This window comes from Nansenia antarctica, assembly GCF_963989245.1.
Source record: "Nansenia antarctica genome assembly, chromosome: 9".
NCBI lineage: Eukaryota > Metazoa > Chordata > Actinopteri > Argentiniformes > Microstomatidae > Nansenia > Nansenia antarctica.
The window spans coordinates 17,834,871-17,861,201 of NC_137679.1; the positions used below are offsets into that span (position 1 = coordinate 17,834,871).

At 44.6% G+C, this 26,331-nt stretch overlaps 2 protein-coding genes across 2 annotated transcripts; both read left to right on the plus strand.

Moving 5' to 3' along the window:
• Positions 1-6,444: 6,444 nt before the first annotated feature.
• calub (calumenin b) lies at positions 6,445-11,247 on the plus strand. Its single transcript, XM_080538881.1, has 7 exons — positions 6,445-6,514; positions 6,984-7,235; positions 7,347-7,540; positions 7,724-7,890; positions 8,010-8,070; positions 8,301-8,500; positions 9,397-11,247. Exons 2-7 carry the CDS (start codon positions 7,003-7,005, stop codon positions 9,499-9,501), a joined length of 960 nt encoding a protein of 319 aa, XP_080395007.1. The 5' UTR covers positions 6,445-6,514; positions 6,984-7,002; the 3' UTR covers positions 9,502-11,247.
• Positions 11,248-15,725: 4,478 nt separating this feature from the next.
• On the plus strand, positions 15,726-24,886 carry LOC308165411 (cadherin-related family member 5-like; the record flags this gene model as incomplete). The annotated part of the gene is made up of 16 exons (XM_080539568.1): positions 15,726-15,834; positions 15,998-16,263; positions 16,755-16,811; positions 17,599-17,691; positions 18,046-18,132; positions 18,381-18,491; positions 19,388-19,558; positions 21,196-21,286; positions 21,491-21,597; positions 21,766-21,942; positions 22,147-22,278; positions 22,707-22,785; positions 23,440-23,627; positions 23,757-23,777; positions 24,451-24,786; positions 24,878-24,886. 16 exons carry the CDS (start codon positions 15,726-15,728, stop codon positions 24,884-24,886), a joined length of 2,034 nt encoding a protein of 677 aa, XP_080395694.1.
• Positions 24,887-26,331: the final 1,445 nt, after the last annotated feature.

A 26,331-nucleotide genomic window follows, 5' to 3' on the forward strand; every position in this document is an offset into this window, starting at 1 on the left:
ATTAATCAAAACCTGTCACATATGTACTTGAATTTGCAGACTTCATCCACTTCTTGAAGTGATTTTTGCTCAGATCAACCTTCCGCATTAGTTCCGAAACTGCTTTTTTTCTCTCATCTCCATCCGGATATTTTTGAGCAAAGGCTGCGTGTTTATTCTGGAAATGTCTTGCGACCAGTGGCGGACTGGCCACCGGGCATGCCTGGCAAATGCCAGGAGGGCCGCGAGACTCTGGGCCGCTCAGAATGTATTATCTTTTTTTTAATATATATACTGTATATATATATTATTTGTAATTTTGTCTCTGGTGATTTTCATTGAAAATAACTTATTTCAGCAGACCGCGGCCCAAAACGTATTATATCGGCCCGTGGCGTCCACGCAGTTCTGCGTGGATGCCCGGGCCGCGAATTTGCGGAACCTAGGATGGTAGGGGATGTTAGAGCAATACCGCTACCTGATTGGTTGGCGAAGCACTCGTGAAGAGCCCCCTCATTGGCTGGCGAGTCTACCATCTAATTAGCCAGACTCCTTGCTATAAGCTAGCAATATTGGGCTAACGTAAACGTTATCCAATAATGCGTTGTCCATGTGTTGAATAGAAGTGATGATAGTTGAGTATGGTTGAAGTCTGCAGACTAGTTACTGCTCCTAAATAGTGTTACTTTATTAGATGACTCAGTGTTGCTTCTGAAGAGTCCGGAGGGAGCATGACTATGGGAAAGTGAAAGAGGGGAGCGGTGCACAGAAGAAAATGAACACACTCCCCTGAAGTTGCGTCAACACAGTAATATGGTTTGTGGGTATACAATGTGACAAATTGAATGTTAACAAGCTGGTTAATATCAGAATAAAACGTGCAGACTGCAGAATGAGTGTTTCTGGTTTATTTTATGAAGCTGGTTCACATGACCAAGGTCAGGCTAGTACTGTATTTACACTGTGTTGCCCAGTCAATAAACATGTTTCCTTATGACTTCTAACCTTTCTTGGTGTAGGTAGGGGCCCGAACAATGACTCAAGCCCAGGGGACCCCACTAGGTAGGGGCTATGCTTGGGAAATGGAGTTCAATATAAGATCTAAAGAATTAGCCTACTTGTTGTGAGTTTGATTTCAGAATTTAGCAGTTGGCATTGTTTCTCATGTTTTGGTCTGGCCTATTTGTCCTGAATGTGCCTTATAGCATACTACTGGTTATACTATGCTCTCAATAACGTTGTGTGGATTGTTGTCGGCACTCTGAATTCATCAGCGATTGTAGTGTGTCAGTTGCGTGTGCGTGTGTGTGTTACATTTGTGTTCCAAATGTCTACATTCGATTCTAGTCAGTCTGGTTATCTCAAGCTTTTTATGTTAACAATCCGTGTTGATGTTGCGTTTGGAAATAGGGCTGTTGTGTCGCAAATGCCAGGGCTGTTTTTTGATCCCAGTCCGCCCCTGCTTGCGACATTTGACTTTTTGTTGTTTCCTAGTTTCTCATTACATATTAAGCATACTGGTAAACCAGTCTCGTCAGCAGTGAAAGCAAATGAATCTGCCCACGTACCATTGAATGTTCTGTTTTCTTCAGACACTTTTCTTTTCTTAGAATTCTCCATAGATAGCCTACCTGGGATTCGAAAAGCCCGCGTGCTGGCGGGTGTCGCTGGCGGGTGTCGCACATTGGCGGTTGGCATACAACATTTTTAAACACGTTTTATTTAGATGTTACAAGATCACCATAATCTTCAAATTTAGAATTAGCCTACATATTAAAAACGAACGAACTAAAATAAAATACATATATACTGTGTTAAAAAGGCTTTGGAGGACTGAGTGGTCAAAGCGGCCAATCACTGGCCAGCAGAGGCGGGCTCTAGGAATTACGAGCGAGAGAAGAATACTGGCAGGTTGAGCATTGATTACGAGCCGGAGAAAGTTGCGAATACCTCTTAGTTTAGTTAACACATTAGAGTTTAGTTAAGATTGTTAAGTATCGTGAGTTGTGCGTCCACGATAACGTGAGTAATCCTCCGTGTTTCCTCAGCATTGAGAGTAGTTCTGTGAGGTAGATAATGTGTATCAGATGTTGAATGTTTGTCGGTTGGGGAGATTGCGTGATGTTATGACTGGCGCGTGCGCACTACTGCCCATATGCTGTACGTATGCTAGGTGTATGTTTGATGTGCTGTGAGTATGTATATATGTATATGTGTTATAGTGTAGATAGCATGTGGCATAGGTATATGTGTATATATGTATGTTCAGTGGAGTCTGTGTAATGTTCTTACAGTTGCATTCTGTTGTCTTTACAGAACCACAAGTTCACGCATTCATTAAAGCCTTTGATAGTAACCTGGCCTGGTTATTGTATCTACGCATAAGGGGACATCATAGTAGTTCTAACTGGACTACCCACAGTGATTTGGACTATCCACCAGTCAAGTTTATATCTATATTTTTCATACTGTATATATATCTAAAAATAAAAAATAAATAAAAAAGCCACAGGGAGCCGCATCAGAGGGATGTCGACCCCTGTCATAAGGGGACCAAGTAATTTGATTGGACAAGAGGCATTCCATGAGTGCTGATCAGAGTTCCAGGGCAAATTTATGAAAGCAGCTAATGAATTTGACCGACAAGGCGCTTCTAATGCCAGAAATGTAAAAACAATAATGTATATAAAAAATATGAAAATTGTAAAATAGTGCAATTTCGATCTCTGGCCACACAAGCGTTTTCTCATTGTCAGGCAAAAGAATCTCTGGCCACATGGAACCGCGTATTCAGGTACACTGGGCATGCGCGTACTGGTAGACCCAGAAAATGGTTCAAATATAACTGAGACAGTACCGTAACATAATAGAAATTCATTCATTTTCATTCATTCGGTAGTGTTACGATGGGGTAATGTGTTTGGACCCAGGCGCAGAGTAGAACAGAGTAGACGGAAGCAGGAGTCTAATAAATAATAACGGTACTCTTTATTTTGAGTAAACGGAACAAATAATAACCGCACAGTAAGCGAATAAACAAAAGAGGAGAAAACAAGTCTCCGATAAACGTTTTAAATAATAACAGGAACAAGGCAGAGCAATGTACTTACAATCGTCAACTATACTTATTTCCTAATCCGGCGAGGAACAATAAGGCTAAGAAGAATCGTATACATATAACAAACGCAACATGAAGTGAACAACCGACAACCAGAGGGGAAACAGAGGGATCTAAATAGCCACAGCCAAACAACACACACCAGGTACAAATCAGTTAATTAGGACAGACAAATGCATACATAAAACACCAGAGGGCGCCAAAGGGTCGCTCCACAATAAGGTCGCTTCCCCAACCCTTACACGGTAGTATTGTGAACTCCCGATCAATCTCCTCTCCACTTACATTACGTCTGCATCCAAGATGTGGCATGTATATGTTATTCATCTGTGTAAATGTAGGTTGTATAAAAATAATAAACATTATGATAATTGTTGAAATGCCTCTTGCTAAGATGTTTCTAAGATGATAAATAATATCACAGCACTGGTTTATCAAGGCTATAGCACATGACTTGCTGAATGGTTGGGTCATCTGCTTTCATTCATTCGTTAGAAACTCCTGCAGTCCCGATCAATCTCTTCTCCACTTACATTACGTCTTCATCCAAGATAACTATTAATAAACAGTGTAAAGTAAATTAGCAGTGTAGAAGGTAAGAAGGTTTAAAGTGATTCAAACACAAGATTAACAAAACACACTCCTTCTAGAAAAGAGGGATCAAAATCACAGACAGACTACGAGTAGTAGCAACACACTAAACCAAACAGTAGCAGTATCTTAAGCTAACTCAGCAAGTAATCCACAGTAGCACACTATAGCAGTAGCTTAAGCTAACTAGCAACAAACACACAGAAAGCTACTATAGTAGAACACCCAGTAACAGTAGAACACACAGTAACAGACTAAAGCTTTAACCCAAACACACAGAAATACTATAGTTAGAACACCCAGTAACATACTATAATAGACCACACAGTAACAGACTTAAGCTTTAACCCAAACACACAGAAAGATACTATAGTTAGAACACCCAGTAACATACTATAATAGACCACACAGTAACAGACTAAAGCGTTAGGTTAGTGTTAGCAATATTTCTGTTAACCCAGCTGTGGTTGTTGTCTGTTTACCCGTTGCCTACTTCACAATCTGGGTTTGAATATTGAAGTTTCAAATGTCAATAACATGATTTATATTCGGTTTTCTTGACCCTTTTCTTGACCCTCTCTCTCTCTCTCTCTCTCTCTCTCTCTCTCTCTCTCTCACTCACTCACTCTCTCTCTCTCTCTCTCTCTCTCTCTCTCTCTCTCTCTCTCTCTCTCAGAGTGGCCTGGTACACACATAAAGATTTTCTAAATCTTAACAGATTTTTAATCTGAGAAGAAAAAAAATCATGGATTGAACAGTTTTGATCGTATTGTGTGTGGTGTGCTCCGATATTCCCAATACAGCACACCACATACATAAAGATCTGTCCTACGAAAGTCTAGAGTCTCGTCCCCCAAGCCAGAAATCTCATGTGATCAGGGTAGTAGTACCCTGACTAACCTGTACGAGGCACCATGTGCGACAGGGCAAATAAAGTGCAGAAGAACGAAAAGAAGAAGACGCGTCAGTCAGCTCGCTTCTTGATTGGCTACATTCCATTCCACGTCACAATCGGACTCAGGAGTTGTCTGTTCTGCCCACACACAAGAGGATTTTTTAGCGTAAATATTGAACACGTTTAATATTTACGATCGTCGGCCCCGACCATTTTCCGAGCAGATTGTCGGGAGAAATTGACTCTTAACACATCTCACACCACAGGATAATCTTGTAGGATAATCTTTAGAGCCATCCGATAATCAGGCGTTTGCTATCCTTGCTTGGAAGGGGGGAAATCGGGCCAAAATCGTCCAGATTATCTTTATGTCCGTACCAGGCTTTAGGTGCCATTGATGGACAGCGATGGAAAGGACATCAAGGCTCTGTCATGGTAGAACAACCATGATCATCAACATAATGAAACAGCTGCATTTATGCTAAAAACCTGTGTATGTCTATCTTTTTAACCACGCTGAACATTTTACAGGAATCAATAATGAGCTAATTATCCTAATTGAACACATTGTCCAAAATGCAACTCTTAGCATCCAAGTTGAATTGTAAGACATTGTAAGCATTTGGGTGGAATAAAGCTTTAAAACTATTAGTAGTTCGACAAAGTAATATTTTGGGTGCAATAAACCTTTAACACTAAGTACTTTGACAGAAAGTAGTATTTGGGTGCAATAAGCCTTTAATATTTTGGTGCAATAAGGTCATCCAATTTGCTAGGTGGTGCTGTTGCAATGAACTAGCTGGCTAGACTTGCTGGTGTAAACCTGCTGGTCTGAAACCGCTGTTGGTTCTCTGTCTCTGCAGAGTCATCCTACTGGAAATGTGTGGTGTCACGGTGTAGCAGGGGATCAATGGAAATAGAACCTGCCTTTCTACATTTTCTATCAATAAATCATGCACATTTTATGTGGTTTCAGGCTACTGCAATTGCTTTGCTGTGGTAGCTATAGCATGCAACACACAACTGGGAGACATACTGTACAGTTTATCATTCATAACTGTACATACACATATCATAATATCTTATCACTATTGCGTATGTAACTTGGGTAAACCCGCTGTGGAAAGCCAGCTTCAGCTCCGACATTTCAAATCCGACGGGATTGGGAGACATACTGTACACTTTATCATTTTCATAACTGTCTGTACATATACATATCTTATGTATCACTATTGCTATATACAGCCTATATATAAACACATTATGTTAAAATAGCAATCTAATTCACTGAATCTAATTCAGCACTGAAGCATGAGGATTCAGCACAGTGCGTGTCCCCCTAGGTAGGACCTCTGCTGATATGGAAGAGAATTGCAGCCTTGGAGGAAAAAAAAGATGGCAGCCAAATACTAGCACAAATACACAGAAACACACAGAAATCGCTTTATACTAGCTAGATTTGTGAAAATGTAAGGACACTGGGTGGTAGAACGCACGTATCTAGGAAAAGTCATGAAAGGTGGGTCCTGAAATTTGATCGAGTGCAAAAGTAGACTTTTTTTTTCTTCTCATGGCTGACGTAGTGTTAAGGTCGCCTTCACAGACAAGGCTTAAGTCTGTAATATAACTGTTTATTTGAGTTTACAGAAACCACGGTGGCTGAAATGCTATTTTTATGAATGAAGAAGTGATTTGTTTTGACGTTGGGTAGCGTGAATACGTGGCGCTTCTAAGCCAATCCGACCACCGATGCTGCGTGAAGTGGACCAATAGTCGAGCGACATGGCACATACGTGTGGGGGGGTCCTCGGGGCTGTTCTCGCCATGTGATTGGCCGGCTGGGCTTCTAGCACCGGAAATAACGGTACAGCCCTGGGTGTGTATCCGAGGTGGCTGTTCTAAAGCGAAAGAAAACTGCTGAAAAGAGACCGGTAAGTGAAGTGTATTACACGAATTGTAATATACATCTGCTCGTCGTAGAAGTGAATGCATAAGACTAGTTCGTTTTTCATCCGGCTGTTGTCTCTCTGCTCATCGACAAACTGCATTAGCATGTCTTAACAGTGTTTAGTTGGCTAGCTACATTAGGGAGAATGCTAGCTAGCTAGGTTAGACTGAGAAAGAGACAGAGACAGACCGCTGACCCGCCCAGACCAGCCACAAATACACACACACGCACGCCCGCACGCACAAACATCACCTCCTCATTTTGCTCTACTGTCTGTTTTAAAAGATGATAACGGTACACTTAAGATTCAAGCTAGGAGTCACTGGCATAGCAGAGGAGAGACTGTCATAATGACTCACTCGTCTGCTCAGCTGAGTTCCCTGCAGCCATACTGAAAGACAAGGCTGTTGTGTGGTTTAAATTCAATTAACCCATTCCCGTTTTCCACCCAGTTCCAGACACTGTGCCATTATGAGGATGGAACTGCGGCCGTTGGTCATGTGCTTTGCACTGTGTGTGGTCTACGCAACCAGCAAACCTACGGAGAAGAAGGAGAAGGACCGCGTTCACCACGACGACCCGCTTAGTAACCGCGACCACGACGACGGGGAGAACTTTGACTATGACCACGAAGCGTTTCTTGGACAGGATGAAGCCAAGACCTTCGACCAGCTTACACCAGAGGAGAGCAAAGAAAGGCTGGGGTAAGACACACACACACACACACACACGAGAAAAGAGACAGGGGTAACACACACACTGAGCGGTCTTGTCTCTCTCACACTCAGTCTCTCCCTCTCTCTCTCCACCCGCAGTATGTTGGTAGAGCGAATAGATGAGGACCAAGATGGCTACGTGTCTGTGGAGGAGATGAAGAGATGGATAAAGCACGCTCAGAAGAGATGGATCTACGACGACGTGGACCGACAGTGGAAAGGTCACGACCTTAATGGAGACGGATTGGTGTCCTGGGACGAGTACAAGAACGCTACCTACGGATATATATTAGGTGAGGACTACACCCGCACGTGGACACACACACACGCAACATGCTGTCCTTGGAGGAGTATAAGTACACTGCAATCAGTACAGTTAACACACACACAACCTGGTGCACTCGATACAAAGTGATACACACACATCATCGCACACACACACTACATGTGTCTCAACCTCTCTCTGTGACCTGCAGATCCCCCCGACCCAGAGGACGGCTTCAGCTACAGACAGATGCTGGCACGTGACGAAAGGAGGTTCAAGATGGCCGACACGGACGCAGACCTGCAGGCCAATAAGGAGGAGTTCACAGCCTTCCTCCATCCTGAGGAGTACGACCACATGAAAGACATCGTAGTGCTGGTGGGTCTCACACACACACACAGACACACACACACACAGACATTCACACATACCTCTCCCGACTGAAGCGTCTCTTTGTGTTTGTAACCACCCTCCTGTTCTCTCCCTCTGTCCTGTAGGAGACCATGGAGGACATTGATAAGAACGCAGATGGCTTCATCGACCTGGATGAGTACATAGGTGAGTTATAACAGAGTACACTTTCAACAGCCAGTCAAAGAGAAAAGGTATGGAACAGCACATCTGCTGTGAAGCCTCTCCTCATGTCCCTCCCTCCTTTCTCTGTCTTCTTTGTACACCTCATCCCTTCTGACTCCCTTACCCCCCCCCCTCCTCTCCCACTTCTCAATCTCTCTTTCTATCTTCCCCAACTCCCCTTTCTCCCCCCCCCCCCCCCCCCCCACCTGTAGGTGACATGTATAACCAGGAAGGGGACCCCTCAGAGCCGGAGTGGGTGAGGACAGAGAGAGAGCAGTTCACTGAGTTCAGAGATAAAAACAAAGATGGCCGAATGGACAAGGAGGAGACCAGAGACTGGATCCTGCCCTCAGACTACGACCATGCGGACGCAGAGGCCAAACACCTGGTCTACGAGTCAGACGCAGACAAAGTGAGTGGTTTTGTGTGTGTGTGGTTGTGTGTGTGTGTGTGTGTGTGTGTGTGTGTGTGTACACATATGTGACTGCTCCTGGTGTTTCTGGACACCTCTCGGAAATGAGAAAGACGTCAAATTCGTCTTTAAAGTTTTTTTTTCTTTTTTTTTTTTTTTCGTTTTTTTAGCTAACATTCAACTCGAAGATGTGAAGTACCCACTCGTTATTTTTCCGAACAGTTTTACGTTCATTAAATAAGTGTAATCTATAACACAATGACTTCGTTTCTTGTTGTTTGATGGGGATTCATTATCTTTGATGGGGATTTTCTGTGCTTAGTGATTTCCGGTGTAGCAACTTTCAAATACTCATGTCGTCTTCAATTTGTTTCCGATTTTAATGTATGATGCATCATTTGAAAGCTTACAATCTGTAGTTTAAGCACATGTAAAAAACTGAAAAATGATTTCGCCTACAGGTAGCCCTTTTCATTGGGCTGTGTCACATATGTGACAGCAACTGGTGACAGCGGGAACAAGTCGGCCACCAATCAAAATGTTCCGACTTTTATTCCGAAAGTTAGCGTAGAGTAGTGGGGATTACTCACCGAATCCATTGCATTGCAATGTTTTGGCTTGACTAGCGAGTGGGTCATTGATTTTCAACAATGTTGACATTTTATAGATTTTTTTCTGAATAAAAGTCTGAACATTTGGATTGGTTGCCAACTTGTAGGCTTTCACCAGCTGCTGTCACGTGTGTGTGTGTGTGTGTGTGTGTGTGTGTGTATGCGTCTGTGTGTGTGTCTGTGAGTGTGTGTCTGTCTGTGTGCGTGTGTGTGTGTGTGTGTGAGCTCTGAGAATGAGAACCTCTTAACCAGGTACTTCATCTCTGTTTCCACTCCTTCTTCTAGGACGGCCGTCTGACCAAGGCAGAGATAGTGGACAAGTATGATCTGTTTGTGGGCAGCCAGGCCACTGACTTTGGAGAGGCCCTGGCTCGACATGACGAGTTCTAAACCTCCTCACGCCAGAGAGACTTTGGGCTAATCCCAAACAGCACCCTATCAATGGAACACTATTCTTTCACCATAGGTTCTGGTCCAAAGTAATGCAATGCACAAGAAATAGGGTGTCGATTTAGATGAGCCCTGTTATGTCAACACCATGGACAGTAATTTATTTCATTTCCTGGTTTTTCTCCCATTGTACACAATAGCATACTTGGTAGTGTATATACCGGGAGCCAATGTCACTTCATGCTAAATCGCTTGGCCATTGGGACAGTCCTGCTCCGCCCTCCAATGCCTCTCATCCAATCGGGACAGAGGGGAAACAAACAAAAAGTATTTCCTGTGTTTTTTTTTGTTTTGTTTTTTGTCTAGTTGAATTTTTTGGTTTTTGGAAGAAAAGAACAAAAAAAAAAGAAGAATTTCTGTCAAGTGTAGCGGATTTAGAGTAGGTTTTGTTTTGGTAACCTTGTTTTTTCGAACAATGTATTAAGGTATGCAGTGAACTGCAGAACTGCATGTCGTACCAGTGTTCTGTGATTCGCTGGACGTTGAAGTTTCAGCCCTGAGAAATGTTGTTTCACTCCTTTGTCTGAATGCCGTTGTCCAATCCCATATAGACCCCTAGCCCCTCCAGGTCTTCAAATAGCCCTAGCTTGGCCTATGATAGGGGCCAGGGAATCCCCCTACACATGTGACTAGGGGATAGAGATTCTGTCATAACACCCTGGTCATTTTGTCACTATTGAAGGGTATTATACATACTCATAATCATATACATATATGTATGAGGGGGAATGATTGAATGTTGTGGATCAGTTTCCTCATCTAGATATACTGTATTTCAGAGCTGATGTCAGTGGCAGTGAGCTTGTCCAGACAGAGGAGTGAAGATGAACCTCTCAGGCTAAAGAAGCCTGAGGACTCGTGCAATAGGGTAGCGCTAGTGGGACTGGGCCTGTGCGTCTGCCAGCACTGGTCCCCAGTGCCCTGTGTGCAGGTTTAGTTCCTACCTGTTTCGTTCGAAAGTGCTCATGGAGGGGGTAGATAATGCTAGCTATGCCCAGTGGACTGGCTCTGAGATCCGTCTCACCATCAAACTTGTTCCTCACTTTGCTGCCTCTCCTCTCCTCTCCCTATTACCCCTCATTCTATATCCTGCCCAAAAGTGTGTGTGTGTGTGTGTGTGTGTGTGTGTGTGTGTGTGTGTGTGTGTGTGTGTGTGTGTGTGTGTGTGTGTGAGAGAGAGAGAGAGAGAGAGAGAGAAAGGGAGAGGAGTCTCTCCACTCTGTGCCTTTTCCCCTTTTTGATGTTTTATTTGGGATTTCACAGACTTCAGTTCTGTGCCACTACACACTTATTTACACAAACCTATAGACAATCTCAGTTATGATCTGCTCTAAGACGTGTTGTCACCCGTGGAGGCTTTTTAGAAACACCCTCCATCACCCAAAGCCCCTTCCTTAGTTCACTGTGTTTCACGCTGTTTCAATAATCTCGTATTAAGCTCCTCACTTGTGCAGCCCTTTATATAACCACTGTTATTGTTTTTTATGCTATGATGTATATGGTATTTAGCTATTTTTTTTACACGCTCATCGCAGCAACAAGCCTTTCACTAGTGACTTTATACTGTACATAAGTTGTAGTAGAATATTCACCTTTTGCTTGGTCGGCAAAATGTGTAAGCGCTGTTTTCAATCAGGTCTGGTTTGTTGTGATCAAAAAGCCCTTTTTCTCAATAAAAGGAACTAAATTTAATTTTGAAGTGTGTGTGTGTTGCTTGAAATGATAGCCCAGAGGAGCAGAGAGAAGGGACATTGTCTCATTTTCTGTGTGTGCGCGTGTGGGTGTATTTCTGGATGTGGGTTAATCTAAGGGAAGCCGATGTTTGATTGGTAATCCCTTGTCAAGCCTGATTAGTTGATAAGTTAGTTGATTTCTTGAAAAACAACACCCATCACAGCCAGTGCACACACACATGCTGTGGGGCGGCGGTATCCTGGAGGTTAGAGTGGTCGGCTAGAGATCGGAAGGTCGCTGGTTTGATCCCTGTCTCAGGAGGGAGCTGCATGTGAGCTGGTGATTGGAGGGCTGCTGGCATCATATCTAAGGTGCCTACCACTGCTGTTGTGCCCTTGAGCAAGGCACTTATTATTATTTTATTTTTTTTTAAAAAAAAATTATTGGAGAATAGAAACATATGAGTCAAGTATAAGAATATACAAGTTATACAATTTACTTCAAAATAAGTAAGTACAGTTTTTTTCTTCATCCACCATTTGGTGTTCGAACAGAGAACTAGAACACTTTTTTTTTTAACCCCTTAACACCCAGCCCAGACTCTCGAGTGAGAGACAAAACAAAAACACGTACAAAAACAAAATGTATATAAATAAAAATAAAAAAAAACACAAATAGTAAAATAAATAAAATGAGATGTACAAAAGAACAGATGGACAGGGTGCTCACCTCAAACAATCAACGCACTGAGGTCACTAGGGAACCAGAGAGGAAAGAGTATTCACATAAGAGATGAGCAAGGCACTTAATCAAAATACGAATTGATTGACAAGTTCATTCCATGGCAAATATAACATTATTATGTTACGCTGCAAACACTAAACAAACACACAAGTCCAAAGAACATGACAAAACTCACACTCTTTCTTTGCCCGGTACACATGTTTGAAGTCTAACATCACACTGATCACTAGAGTTAAAGGGGATCGCGTAGCCTAATCAATCATCAAACATTGTCCTTCTAATAGATGTCAAGTCAGAGTTATGACTGTTGCCTCTAACCTGCCAATGAGGTGGCAGTGTGTTCTCTGTAACCAATCCTGATTGGTTAGCGGTCAATCCCAGTTAAACCCCTGATCTGACACTTATCTCCCAGGGATACACCTCTTAAGCTGCTGTCTGCTCTCTGCACGTGTCTGTGGGTCTGTGGGTCTGCGTGGGTTTGTCACTGTCTACTTCCTGTGTGTGCTCAGCGGCTTTCTGCCATTTGTGAGTGAGTGTGCGTGCGTGACGGAGTATGTCTGTCCCTGTGATGCCACTTCATGGGATTATTATTGACTGGGAGGTTGTGTGAGCATGTACCTCTGGAGTAGCAGGTTCATGGGAACTCCACATGGCAGAGGGGGGATCAGACTGAGGATCTGACAGCAACAGGTCAGTCATTTCAGCTAAAGGTGTGTATGTGTGTGTGATTGTGTGTGTGTGTGTGTGTGTGTGTGTGTGTCTGTGTGTGTGTCTGTGTCTGTGTGTCTGTGTCTGTGTGTCTGTGTGTGTATGTAGGGTCTAAGTGATATTTCTGATGTATGTCCTGTACTCTGAGCTTTAGCCTTGCTGCCCTTGATATTCCTAGAAAGATTTAGATGTGGGCCACGTGTAAAAGGGGCTGATCTAATAGGACTGGAGCACATTGACAGCCAAGGTTCAAGAGGATTTATTCTCTATTTAAATAATGATGTGTGGTCAAGGTTACTTGGTTTTCATGCTATTTATTCCAAACTGAAGAGTGAAGGGGGAGTGAGAGATCTCTGGACCTCTGAGACCTCCTTTTAACCTTTATTTAACCAGGTAAAAAAGTCCCATTGAGATTCAGAATCTCTTTTGCAAGGGAGACCTGGCCAAAACAGTGGCAGAAATTAAACAAAGTTAGAGACAGGACGGCACATAGAACATACAACAACCTACAGAAATACATAAACAAAAATGGGGAAATGAGAGCAGGGAGGCAAGGAGCAAACAAGAGAGGGAGAGAGAAGAAGTTGGGGAGGGAAGAAGCAAAACACTACAGCATAAAAGCATCACACTAAAAACATTGACAGGTTTCAATTGACTCCTGTACCATAGACCCGACAATCTTCTTGAACTCACCAAGACTTATCAAGTCCTTCAGTTTTAAGACATTTTGCAAGGCATTCCCAGTAGAGGGGGCAGTGACCATATAAGGGCAGTGACCGTAAATGCTTTTTTCCCGAATTCGGTTCGAGCTTTGGGTACAATAAACAAACGAGTGTCTTGGGACCTCAGACTATACCGAGCTCCACAGATCTGAGTCATGTAGACACACAGATAGGATGGAAGCATCCCCACTAGGGGTGGGCATCGACGATCGATAATTGATCGATAAGGATCTTGGTCGATCACAAAATAAAACATTTGGTCGATCACAAAAAAAAAAAAAAAAATTTTTTTTTTTTGTGATCGACCAAATGTTTTATTTTGTGATTGACCAAGATCCTTATCGATCAATTATCGATCGTCGATGCCCACCCCTAATCCCCACAATGGCCTTGTAAATAAGCCAGTGACTCCGTCTGCGCATGTGAAGGGAGGTCAAACCGGCCATAGCAGACAAAGTACAATGGTGAGTCATAAATGTACAGTTTGTTACTGAAGAGCTGTGTGTCTGCTCAGAGCTACAGTGAGAGGGGCAGTGAAGAGGGGAAGGAAACTAGGGATGAGGCTAGCGAAGGGTGAGGCGGTGGTTGGAGGAGAGGTAACGCCGCGCCTGTCTCAGACTCAGACAGTAGAACACTGAAGAAACCCACCGAGGGACTGATGGTCGCAAGTCCGGTGTCTGCTGATCAACAATACACGTGCACACACACACACACGAATCTACCCATGACTTGCTTCAGTGAAGTCTTCCAAGGAAGGAATTATAATAAAAACATAAGGAGCCTACAGAGGCTAAAGAACCGACAGGGATTTTTCCCAAACTAGATTCATATGCCAATAATCACCAAACGTTGCCTATATTCACCACATTTACGCAGCTGCCTTACCCAATGACTCCCGGCTATCCATGGTTCTGAAATAGACAACATTAAGATTAATTGTCACCAGAACCCCTGTCATCAGTCACATCACCCCCATTCTACACCAACTCCACTGGCTCCCCATCAAACACCGCATCAACTACAAAATCCTTCTCCACACTTTCAAGGCCATCCATAACCTCGCCCCTCCATACCTGTCCGACCTCCTCCACATCAACATTCCCACCCGGTCCCTCAGGTCTGCCTCCTCCATCAACCTGACCGTCCCCCCAGCCCGTCTGTCCACCATGGGGTTTAGAGCCTTCAGCCGCTCCGCCCCTCGCCTCTGGAACTCCCTCCCCCCCGACATCAGGAACATTGACTCTATCATCTCATTTAAAACTCACCTCAAAACCCACCTGTTTACGCAGGCGTATCCCGGTTGATTTGCTTTTCCCGTGCTGCTCTGCTGCTGGCTATGTTTTATACTGTATATTTCTATGTATTTTGTGTTTTGAATTTTGTGGCTGTTTTTAGATTTGTTGTTGTACGGCGACCTTGAGTGCCATGAAAGGCGCCATATAAATAAAATGTATTATTATTATTATTATTATTAATTCAAAGTGTTCATCACTGCACAACACACATACGCGAATATCTAGGTGTGGTGCAGCTTACAGGCCCGAATTCCAAATAATTTCAAGACAAGACTATGCATTTATGTACTGTATCTACATGTACAGTGTACCTGTACAAATCAAACAGGTCAGTGTGCAGTGTGCGGAAGCCTATAATATTGGAGGAATCACAAGTGCCAATCAGAGTTTGTGTTGGGGGAAAGGAAGCCTTTAGATTTATTACATTCCAAACAATTACATGATTTGTTCATGCCAGGAGAGCTCCCGGATCTGTGCAAAATAAGTCCACCCTGTGATATACAAATTCCTTCCATGTGCCCCCCATCATTCATAACCACCAGTCCTTAGAGAGGATCTGAGGGAATTGTAGATCTTGGAAAAGAGATTCCTTATCTCAAAGAGGTCACCTGGTTAAATAAAGGTTTGTGTGTGTGTGTGTGTGTGTGTGTGTGTGTGTGTGTGTGTGTGTGTGTGTGTGTGTTAGGGATGGGACAATACGCTCACCTCACGATTTGAGACGATTCACAATATGATATGGTTCACAATATGATACCTGTCGTAGACATCATAACTAAAGTTCAAATCAAAACGACCCGATTGCTTGAGTGTTCCTTATTGCATAACATGTATAGGAGAATGCCTGTTAAAACGCATTCAGACTGTGATTTCATGTTTCTAATGCTAACCAGTAGCCACAAAGTATATGGCACTTTTTCTCACATCAAGGGTTGGAGTGGAGGCAGGGCTTGCAGCCTGAGTCCTGGGGTAGACATAGAGGGGGGCCAGGTCAGGAGCTGGAGCCCTGGGTGGGCCTATAGGGATGCCCCAAGCTACACTGCAGCCATGGAGGCTCTCTGTGGGGAGGCCAGGTGTGTGGAGGGCTCTGCTCTGTTCCCTGCTGCTCTACCTCCGTCTCCAGAGGACCACAGGTAACGTCACACTGTAAGCTCTTACAGGTCTGAGGTATAGAATCAAATGTGGGAAGTTCTGTGTTTCCCAGACACAGAATAAGTGCAGAACTGGACTAGATTGCGCTTGTGTGTGTGTGTGTGTGTGTGTGTGTGTGTGTGTGTGTGTGTGTGTGTGAGACAGGGAGCCCGTGTTTGGAAGGCCAGGATGTGTCTGCGAAGGTCAGAGAGAACAGCTTGATGGGACAACTCGTCGCCGAGCTCATCACCAAGCCAACGAGAGGCAACCGTGTCATCGGCCGGAGCGACGATTGGCTGTTATCTGAGGGGTCAACCCCGACAGATGACGCCGTTCACTGGATCGTCACCGGGAAGGATGCCGATTGGTTCTTCTTGGACAGGACGAGCCTCAGACTCAACGCGTCTTCAGAGAGAGTTCTTGACCGCGAGGTAAACGGAGGAGGATGGAGATCAAAATGATGTGTGGTGATTTCCCTCTCATGATGAAGGAAGAGATGCAGGGATGGGGAGGGAAAGCTGATCAAGTGTCTAGGCGTGACGTCTGTGTGTCTCTATGCTGAACATCTGGTCTGATAACCATCAGCAAGGGCTCCATAATCAACGAGGCACAAGATTCAAGCCATGACTGATAGTGTTGGGAGAAACAAACACACACACACACACACAAAAGGACTGAACCTCTCACCCTGTCATCCTATCCCAGCTGCTTTACATCAATTGAGCTAATGTGATGTGAACCAGATGAATGTACTGATGGCCTGTGTGTGTGTGTGTGTGTGTGTGTGTGTGTGCGTGTGTGTGTGTGTGTGTGTGTGTGTGTGTGTGTGCGTGTGCGTGTGTGTGTGCGTGTGCGTGCGTGTGCGTGTGCGTGTGTGTGTGCGTGTGCGTGCGTGTGTGCACGTGGTGTGTGTGCGTCTCAGGTGCAGGGCTCGGTCCTGATGGCAGCACTGACTTGCTATGAAGAGGACACAGTTCAGGTAGAGCCAGCCCTTTCTTGTTGTCTGTGTCTTCTGCATGACCTGTCTGTGTCTTCTGCATGACCTGTCTGTGTCTTCTGCATGACCTGTCTGTGTCTTCTGCATGACCTGTCTGTGTCTTCTGCATGACCTGTCTGTGTCTTCTGCATGACCTGTCTGTGTCTTCTGCATGACCTGTCTGTGTCTTCTGCATGCCCTGTCTGTGTCTTCTGCATGACCTGTCTGTGTCTTCTGCATGACCTGTCTGTGTCTTCTGCATGACCTGTCTGTGTCTTCTGCATGACCTGTCTGTGTCTTCTGCATGACCTGTCTGTGTCTTCTGCATGACCTGTCTGTGTCTTCTGCATGACCTGTCTGTGTCTTCTGCATGACCTGTCTGTGTCTTCTGCATGACCTGTCTGTGTCTTCTACATGACCTGTCTGTGTCTTCTGCATGACCTGTCTGTGTCTTCTGCATGCCCTGTCTGTGTCTTCTGCATGCCCTGTCTGTGTCTTCTGCATGCCCTGTCTGTGTCTTCTGCATGACCTGTCTGTGTCTTCTGCATGACCTGTCTGTGTCTTCTGCATGACCTGTCTGTGTCTTCTACATGACCTGTCTGTGTCTTCTGCATGACCTGTCTGTGTCTTCTGCATGCCCTGTCTGTGTCTTCTGCATGCCCTGTCTGTGTCTTCTGCATGCCCTGTCTGTGTCTTCTGCATGCCCTGTCTGTGTCTTCTGCATGACCTGTCTGTGTCTTCTACATGACCTGGATGTGTTTCCCAGTGCAGTGTTCACCATGTGTTTCAGAGGGAGTACAGGATCGTGGTGGAGATTTTGAATGAGAACGATAACAGACCAGTGTTTTTGGAGAGCATCACCCAGCCTCTCAACATCAGTGAGGTAAGAACACACACACACACACACACACACACACACACACACATACACACAGACACCCATCTGCTTGTCTTGCTGTCTAGGAACATGGATGGTGATGTTTACTATCTTTTTGTCCAAATCAGCTGACTGAGGTGTTTTTATTGTCTGTCTGTGTGTCTGTCTGTCTGTGTCTATTTGTCTTTCTGTCTGTCTGTCTGTCTGTCTGTCTGTCTGTCTGACTGACTGTCTGTGTGTCTGTCTGTCTGTCTGCCTGCCTGCCTGATTGTCTGTCTGTCTGTCTGTGTGTTTGTCTGTCTGTCTGCCTGCCTGCCTGCCTGATTGTCTGTCTGCCTGCCTGTCTGTCTGTCTGTCTAGCTGACTGCTGTGAATACAGTGGTATTCACCGTCAAGGCGACTGACGCAGATGATGACACCATCATGTACTCCATCGACGAGACATCGGTAATATTCAAATAAAGTTTTAAAAACAGACAATTTATCATTCCTACCGTACGTATCTTTCATTGGCTGAAAGGGGAGGATCTGTCTGCACACAGACACTCAGATCAACGTATCTTTAAAATATAATTTACAGTGTGTGTGTGTGTGTGTGTGTGTGTGTGAGTGTACGTGTTCTGTGTGTGTGTGTGTGTGTGTGTGTGTGTGTGCGCGCATTTGTGTGTTTGTGTGTGTGTCTTCTTCCTCCGTAGCCTGACGCTGAGTATTTCAAAGTGCTCCTCCCTAACAGGGGTGATGTCATACTGGCCAAGCCTCTGGACTACGAGACCAAGACCCAGCTGATGGTAACCATCCACGCTGCGGTAGGCTATGTCCTCTGTCCTTCACTACACTATACTGTCTACACACTTCTACTGGCTACATATTGAAGGCAACTGTGCTTTGGTATGTGACAGTATATACACACTTCTTTAGGCTACAGACTGCTGATAATCACCTACAGTTAGGTCCATATATTTGGACACAGACAGACTTGCTTTAATTTGAGCTGTTTACCAAAACATCTTCAAGTTACAGTTATATAATGAATATGGGCTTAAAGTGCAGACTCTCAGCTTAAGGGTAAGGGTATTCACATCCAAATTGAAGGAAGGGTTTAGGAATTACAGCTCTTTAATATGTAGCTCCCTCTTTTTCAAGGGACCAAAATTAATAATTGGACAATTGACTCAAAAGCTGTTTCATGGGCCAGTGTGGGCTATTCCTTCATTATTTCTTTATCAATTAAGCAGGTAAAAGGTCTGAGTTGATTCCAAGTGTGGCATTTGCATTTGGAAGATGTTGGTGTATACGCACAACATGCAGTCAACGGAGCTCTCAATGCAAGTGAAACAGGCCTTCCTTTGGCTGCAAAAACAACCAAAAAATCCATCAGAGAGATAGTGGGAACATTAGGATTGGCCAAATATTCTTTAGGCTACAGACTGCTGATAATCACCTGTGTACCACTAGTACACACATGAGCTGTTATATACAGTATATACACCTGCTGGAGCACAGGGGATAACAGGGGAGGCTGGTGGAGGTAACCATCGGAGGACGGGCTCACTGTCATGCATGGAACGGAATGAGTAATGATATCGTCCTCCGATTTCTACCTCCACCAGCCTCGACCAGACAAGATAACCAACTATCCAGTGCGTCAGAGTGTTGATCGTGTGTGTGTGTGTGTGTGTGTGTGTGTGTGTGTGTGTTGTAGGAGATGAACACTGCCGAGCGGTTCAACACCAGCACCACGGTGACCATGAACATCCAGGATGGAGACGACCAGTACCCACAGTTTCTGCCCTGCACGCTGCTCTTCCAGGACCAATCCAATCGCATCTGCACCAACCCTGTGTACACGGTCAACGTCACAGAGGGAGAACAGGTCAGTCAAATCAAACTTAAATCTAATCACATTTTAATGGTCCTTTACACAATATACGGGATACTAGGGCTGCATTCGTAAATTCGTTCTGGAAAACTGATCAGCACTCATGGAATGCCTCTTGTCTAATCAAATTACTTGCATTGAGCAAGTAAAGTAATTTGCATTGAGCAAATAAATGCCTGGATGACACAAAACTTCCTCCAAATAAACAAGGACAAAACAGAGATAATTGTATTCGGTCCACCTGACAAAAGATCGAAAGTCAGTGTGAAAACTTGATTCTCTCTTTCTTCAAACTAAAAAACAGGTCAGTAATCTTGGTGTAATTCTAGACTCCGATCTAAACTTCAACAGCCACATAAACTAAATCAGCCTACTATCACCTGAAAAACATAACAAGAATGAGAGGTTTCATGTCCAAGCAAGACCTTGAAAAACTCATCCATGCATTTGTTTCCAGTAGACCTGATTATTGTAATGGTCTACTAACAGGCCTATCTAAAGGAGCTGTTCATAAATTGCAGCTCAACCAAAATGCCACTGCTAGGGTCCTAACAAAAACAAAGAAGTTTGAACACATTACACCAATCCTGAGATCCCTGCACTGGCTTCCAGTCTCTCAGAGTATTGAATTCAAAATCCTCCTAATTACATACAAAATCACAAATGGTCTTGGATACATATAAAATACATACAAAATAAATACAAAATACATTCAGCTGAGACTAATCAGCTAATCATTCCAAAAGTGAAAACAAAACACGGTGCAGCAGCTTTCAGTCACGCTGCCGCATGCTCCTGGAACAAACTCCCTGAAGAAATCAAACAGGCCCAAACCTTTAAAATATTTCAATCTAAGCTAAAAACCTTTATGTTTTGCAGCAGTTAGAATTAAACACAAACACTTCTATCAATGTCTTTTATCCATTAACTATTGTCTTTTTAAATGTTTTATCTATTTACTTCTTATATTTGCTTTTATTCATTGTAATTTAAATGTTCTTACTATGCTCCGCTTGCTGTATTATTAAATAATGTATGTAAAGCACTTAGAATTGCCCCTGTTGTAGGAAATGTGCTATACAAATAACTTGCCTTGCCTTGATATAGTTATTGCACTACCACTGGCATTTTGTTTGATTTATTGAAAATATGGTTGGAAGCACATTTGTCAACTGTATATACATATATGTGACTGTAACCAATAAGTACACAAACACTTTGTTGTTTTACTTTGTTTTATTGAAAATATGGCACTAACAGTGCCATTTTGTCTTTTCCACTGCCACAAATACCTGTGAAATGTGTATTGATTTTAAAAATTAATTTAATCTTAATTTTAATTTCTTTCTTTGTTTATTTACGAAATATGCTTTTTTATGTTAATAAACATCAGGGCAAGTAAGTCCCAATAAAAGCCAAAGGTGGAAGCTCTGAAATGCTTTTTGTTTAATGTTTCTTTCTGCTACAGAGGCTGAGAAATAAAGGTTTTAGTGGACGTTGACAATTCTGTTCAGTTTTCCAGAAAACCCTCAGGTTTTAGTAGGTTGTTTACAACATGCCTTAGGTTTTAGAATGTGTTTTTAACAGGCGTTTTAGGTCTAAATGGGTTAAGTCTTAAGTCTCTGCTGTAGGACATTCTTCTGGACTTCTCCCCCGGGCCCATCCACGCTGTAGACGGAGACAGAGACCTTAGCTCTCCTCTCAGCTACACCATCCTGTCAGGTACACACACACACACACACACACACACACACACACACACACACACATCATAGACTCCTAGTAGTGTGCTGTGTTACAATACACTGAGTGTGTGTGTGTGTGTGTGTGTGTGTGTGTCTCTCTCTGTCTGTGTGTGTGTGTGTGTGTGTGTGTGTGTGTGTGTGTGTGTGTGTGTGTGTGTGTGTGTGTGTGCGTGTGTGTCAGGGGGTGACAACGGGCGTTTCGTGATGGATGAAGTGACAGGGGAGGTGAGACTCACACGAGGAGTGGAGGACAGACTCCTCACACCAACACAAAGTCTACTCATCATGGTGAGACACATACACTGTACCACACAGTTACAGCAATACAAAAGGCCAATGAAATGGTCTTTAATTCACTCCACCTCTCACTATTTTCTCTGCATTCCTCTCCCTCTCTCCCTCTCTCCCTCTCTACCTCTCTTCCTCTCTATCCCTCTCTCTCCCTCTCTTTCCCAGGCGGCCCAGAGAGATGACCCGAGGAAGTATTCCGTTGCCACCGTGTTGATTCGTGTGCTGACAGTGAACCGGTTTCCTCCGAAGTTCGATCGGGCTGAATACTGCGGCTTCGTCACCGAGGGCAACAGCCCCGCCACTCTGGTCAACACCTACGGCAACACAGTGCTGCTGCTACGCGTACTGGACCTTGACTTTACTGATGTAAGCAAACACACACACACACACACACACACACACACATTCTCTATCTCTCTGGCTCTCTCTCTCTCTCTCTCTCTCTCTCACACACACACACCAATAAAGCAGTGTCATAATGTACGTAACTCTATGAACTATCTGACTGTCTCACATTATTCTCCGCCTCTCTCCTCCAATCGACAGGGAATCAATCCCAAGATACACTACTCCTTTAGGCCCACGTCCAATCATACACAGTTCTACCAAGTCACACAAGAGGGGCTTCTGATCGCCAGAACCAATGAACTGCGTCCGTCACAGAAACACAGTGTGGAGGTGAGCCATTATCTCCCAGATTGTTTACAACACAGTACCAGTGGTAAGAGACATGGTCCAGACATCACCATTGAACCACATCACGTTCCACATTGGATTACTGTTCAGAACCTGATCAGCCAGAGGAGGATGGGTCCGTCCTGGAGTCTGGTTCCTCTCAAGATTTCTTCCTCTCTTTCTGCCACTGTGCCTGATGTTTTTCTCCCCTCTGCTGAGTTTTTTCCTTGGCTTACTTTTGGGGGTCTAACACGGTTTGGTGTTAGATCATATTGTTTGTATTGGATTTATTGTTTATATTGTTTGGTATTGTTTTTTTTGTGAAGCACTTTGGGACATAAAAAATAATAATAATGTTAACCCTAACCCTAATATACAACTACATTTGGACAATTACATTTGGACCCTGCTCATACCTTGTGCTCATGCAGGTTGTGGCTGTGGACCAGGAGTCAGGGGATACCATCCAGGTCACTGTCATGGTGCAGGTGTTGTACGAAGGACAAGAAGGTACACTTCAGAATCAGAATAATGTTTATTGCCAAGTATTTTCGCACATACAGGAAATGTACTTAGTGTGGTTGGTGCATAGGACATAAAGATACAAACAACAATATAATAAAAAAAAACAAAATGTAATAAACAACACTATATAAGCAAAACATTTGGTTATTTATAATTAAAATTATTTAGGCTGTAAATTAGAGTATGTAAAACTAATATAAATTAGGCCTACATTGTCAGTTGTATGTGTGTGCGTGTGAATGTGCATGCGACATGTGTGTGTGTGTGTGTGTGTGTGTGTGTGTGCGACGTGCATGTGTGTGTGTGTGTGTGTGTGGGTGACGGGGGGTGGGGGGGGAGTGGAAGTCCCAGAGTCAATGAGAGGCAGGGGGCTTGTTTGTGAGGCCCACTGCCATGGAGAAGAAACTGTTCATGTGGCGTGAGGCTTTGGTCTTGATAGACCGGAACCTTTTTCCAGATGGGAGACTCTGGAAGAGTTGGTGACCGGGGTGGGAGGGATCATCCATGATCTCTCTCTTCGGGTCCTGGAGTGGAATACACGTACACACATGTAAACAGACACACACACACACACACACACACGCAACTGCATTCTGCCTTCTGCCTTCCCTAACTGTGCGCGTGCACGTGTATTTGCAGTCCCCCATGGTCCGTTGGGGGAGGGCCGTCCCTGCGGCTGCAGTGTGGGCAGGGCTGTGGGTGTGTGTGGACTGGTGGTGACAGTGCTCTGCTCGGTCCTGTACGTGTTGCTGTGTCTGGTCCGGAGACACAGGTCCAGGATGACACAGGTCCAAGGCTGCGTCGCCCAGGGCAAACATCCCAACGTGGTGAGAGAACTAACCTTGCACCACTACCTACTTCCAAGACCTCTGCTTATACAAACCTAGCATAGAGAGAAGTAATATTGTTTCTGATCTCCTGACATGTTTTTTTCTCTGTCTCCATCGCTGGCCTAGAGCTTACGCTGGTTCGAGCTGGTGAGTTTGAATGGATGACTTTCTCATATTTGACATTTCGCAGACGCTTTTTATCCAAAGCGACTTACATTGCGGCGAGTGCATACATGTTTCGGTATATGGAACCTATACAAGCTAACCGTTGTTAGCGCCATGCTCTACCCATTGAGCATAACTACCCCTAGCCTTCTCAAGTGGTCCTCATGTTCTGGCCATGCTAGTAGGACGCCCAGGCCCGGCCCTTGGTCTTCAGTAGCCCTAAGCGAGATTTGGAATGTGGGCCCCCCCTGCCACATTTCGTTGACGGGGGTAGCAGAGTTTTTGATTGACGGGTGGTAGCTTGCACTAAATTGACGGCAAAAGAGTGGCCCCCTCTAGCGCCTATGGCTCTAAGCAACCGTATAGACTGTTTATGCCAGCGGCTGGCGCTGGGGACGCCTTCTAACCACCAAATGTTTCACAACATGAACCACCAAAACGCCTTCTAACCACCAAAATGATCACAACATGTCACATTATTACAAACATATGGCCAGTTTTTGCATGGCCACTAGCCTCGTCTGAGTGACGACCATCAAATATTTGGACGTATAGACATTTGTTACTAAGCAACAACAGGGTTGCTACACAATATCTGAACTGTGTTGTTGTTGTTGTTGTTGTTGTCGTTGTTGTCGTTGTTGTGGTTCCTCAGGCGAGTCACCGCAGCCCTACGACAGTCCCAGATGACCTGACCTTCCACAACGAGGCCCTCACCTACTCCTCCTCCTCCAGCCTCCAGGGCAAACATGGCATCTCCAGCCAGAAAGACGCACCCCATCCCCTGTCTGCCCCGCCCAACACCACCACCCCCCCTCCGCCAACCACGTCACTCAACACCCGCGGCAGCCCCACAGACTCCGCCCACAGCCCTACCACGCCCAATGGCATGTCTGACTCTGAACCCTGCTACAATACAGTTTCACCACCCACCAGACCACCAGTCATATGGCCGGTCACCTCTCCTTTACCCGCTGACACGCCCCCTCAGGTAGACTCACCATTACACACCACACCCACTGACACCCCCACTTACCCCAGAACTCCACCCATCCTGTTAAACTCCCCATTCCCCTCCTCAGAGCAGGTAGACCCACCTGACGTCTCAGAAGAGAGAGGAGAGGAGGGGGAGGATGGAGGAGAGGTAGAGAGAGAGGAGGAGAGAAAGGGGAATCATTCTGACGTCAACGGGGACGCTGTGACGGTAGAGGGCGCTCTATGTTTGAACGGAGAGAGTGATGCATGAGGTAGGGGGAGAGAGGGTTTGGGAGAGAGAGAGAGATCCAGAAGGACTCTGACCTGTGATTAAAAATATATTAAAATAGTCTGACTTATATAGCGCCTTATTCCAAAGCGCTTTACAATGGCCTCTCATTCACACACACATTCACACACCAATGACGGCAAGCTACCATGCAAGGCACCGGCCCGCTCATGGGGAGCAATTTGGGGTTCAGTGTCTTGCCTAAGGACACTTTGACATGTGGCCAGCCGGGGCTCGAACCGCCGATCTGCCGACCTTGCGATCATTAGACGCCAGCTCTACCTCCTGAGCCACAGCCGCCCAGTGATTAGATCACTGGTTCTGCTGTAGGTACAGTTCTGGTTCACAGAACTCACACACACACACACACACACACACACACACACACACAGTTAAACACCAAATATTCAGTAACAGCAGGTTGTTTGTGATGTACATACATTGCATCTCTAACATATGGTGGCAATGGGCAGGGGTACCGACCCAAACGTCTTGCCCACCCAATCAACAGTAATGTTTTTTTGTTTGTTTTTTTATTGATATTTTGGGGCCGTGTTTGAATGTTTATTTATATTTGTATTTACTGTAGGTCCATATACTGTAACTATCTATTTAGCGCCTACACAACATAAAATAACCATCTTACACTATCTCGCCTGTTGGTTTTGGCCTGCATATGATATTACTCAGTTTTATTTCTGTGTTTTTATTGTAGTTTCATGTGGCTATAAACCTTCAACTGTTTAATGTAATAAATGTTTTCCTGAACTATATCTGTGTCTCACGGTGTGTATGTCTGTGTATACTCTATGTTCACTACATGTGCTGTTTGACAGAAGGGAAATGGAACCCAGAGGGCTTACAGCTGTCATGGTATCCGTCTGGCCACAAGAGGGTGGTAGAGATCACCACCCAGAGACGGGTGCTGCGAATGACCCTTCCCTGCAAGACGTGTGTTTTTCTGTTTATTTGTGGTCCAACTCTTTCAAATGATAATGTTGCCTGAGACTTTGCAGGGCCCAGACATTAGCTTGATGGGTTAACTGTTCTCTTATGATATGGTTGCAAAGACAACCCATGATCAATCCTCAGTGGATCACATGATTTTGAGTCTGATGCGTGTGTGTAGGTATGGAGGAGAGGAGGCTGGTGGAGGTAGAAATTGCAGGACGGGTTCATTGTAATGCAAGGAATGGAGCCCGTCCTCCGATTTCTACCTCCACTAGCCTCCCCTGGTATGGAGGTGGTTAGTCTGGTGACAGGGAGCCGGGA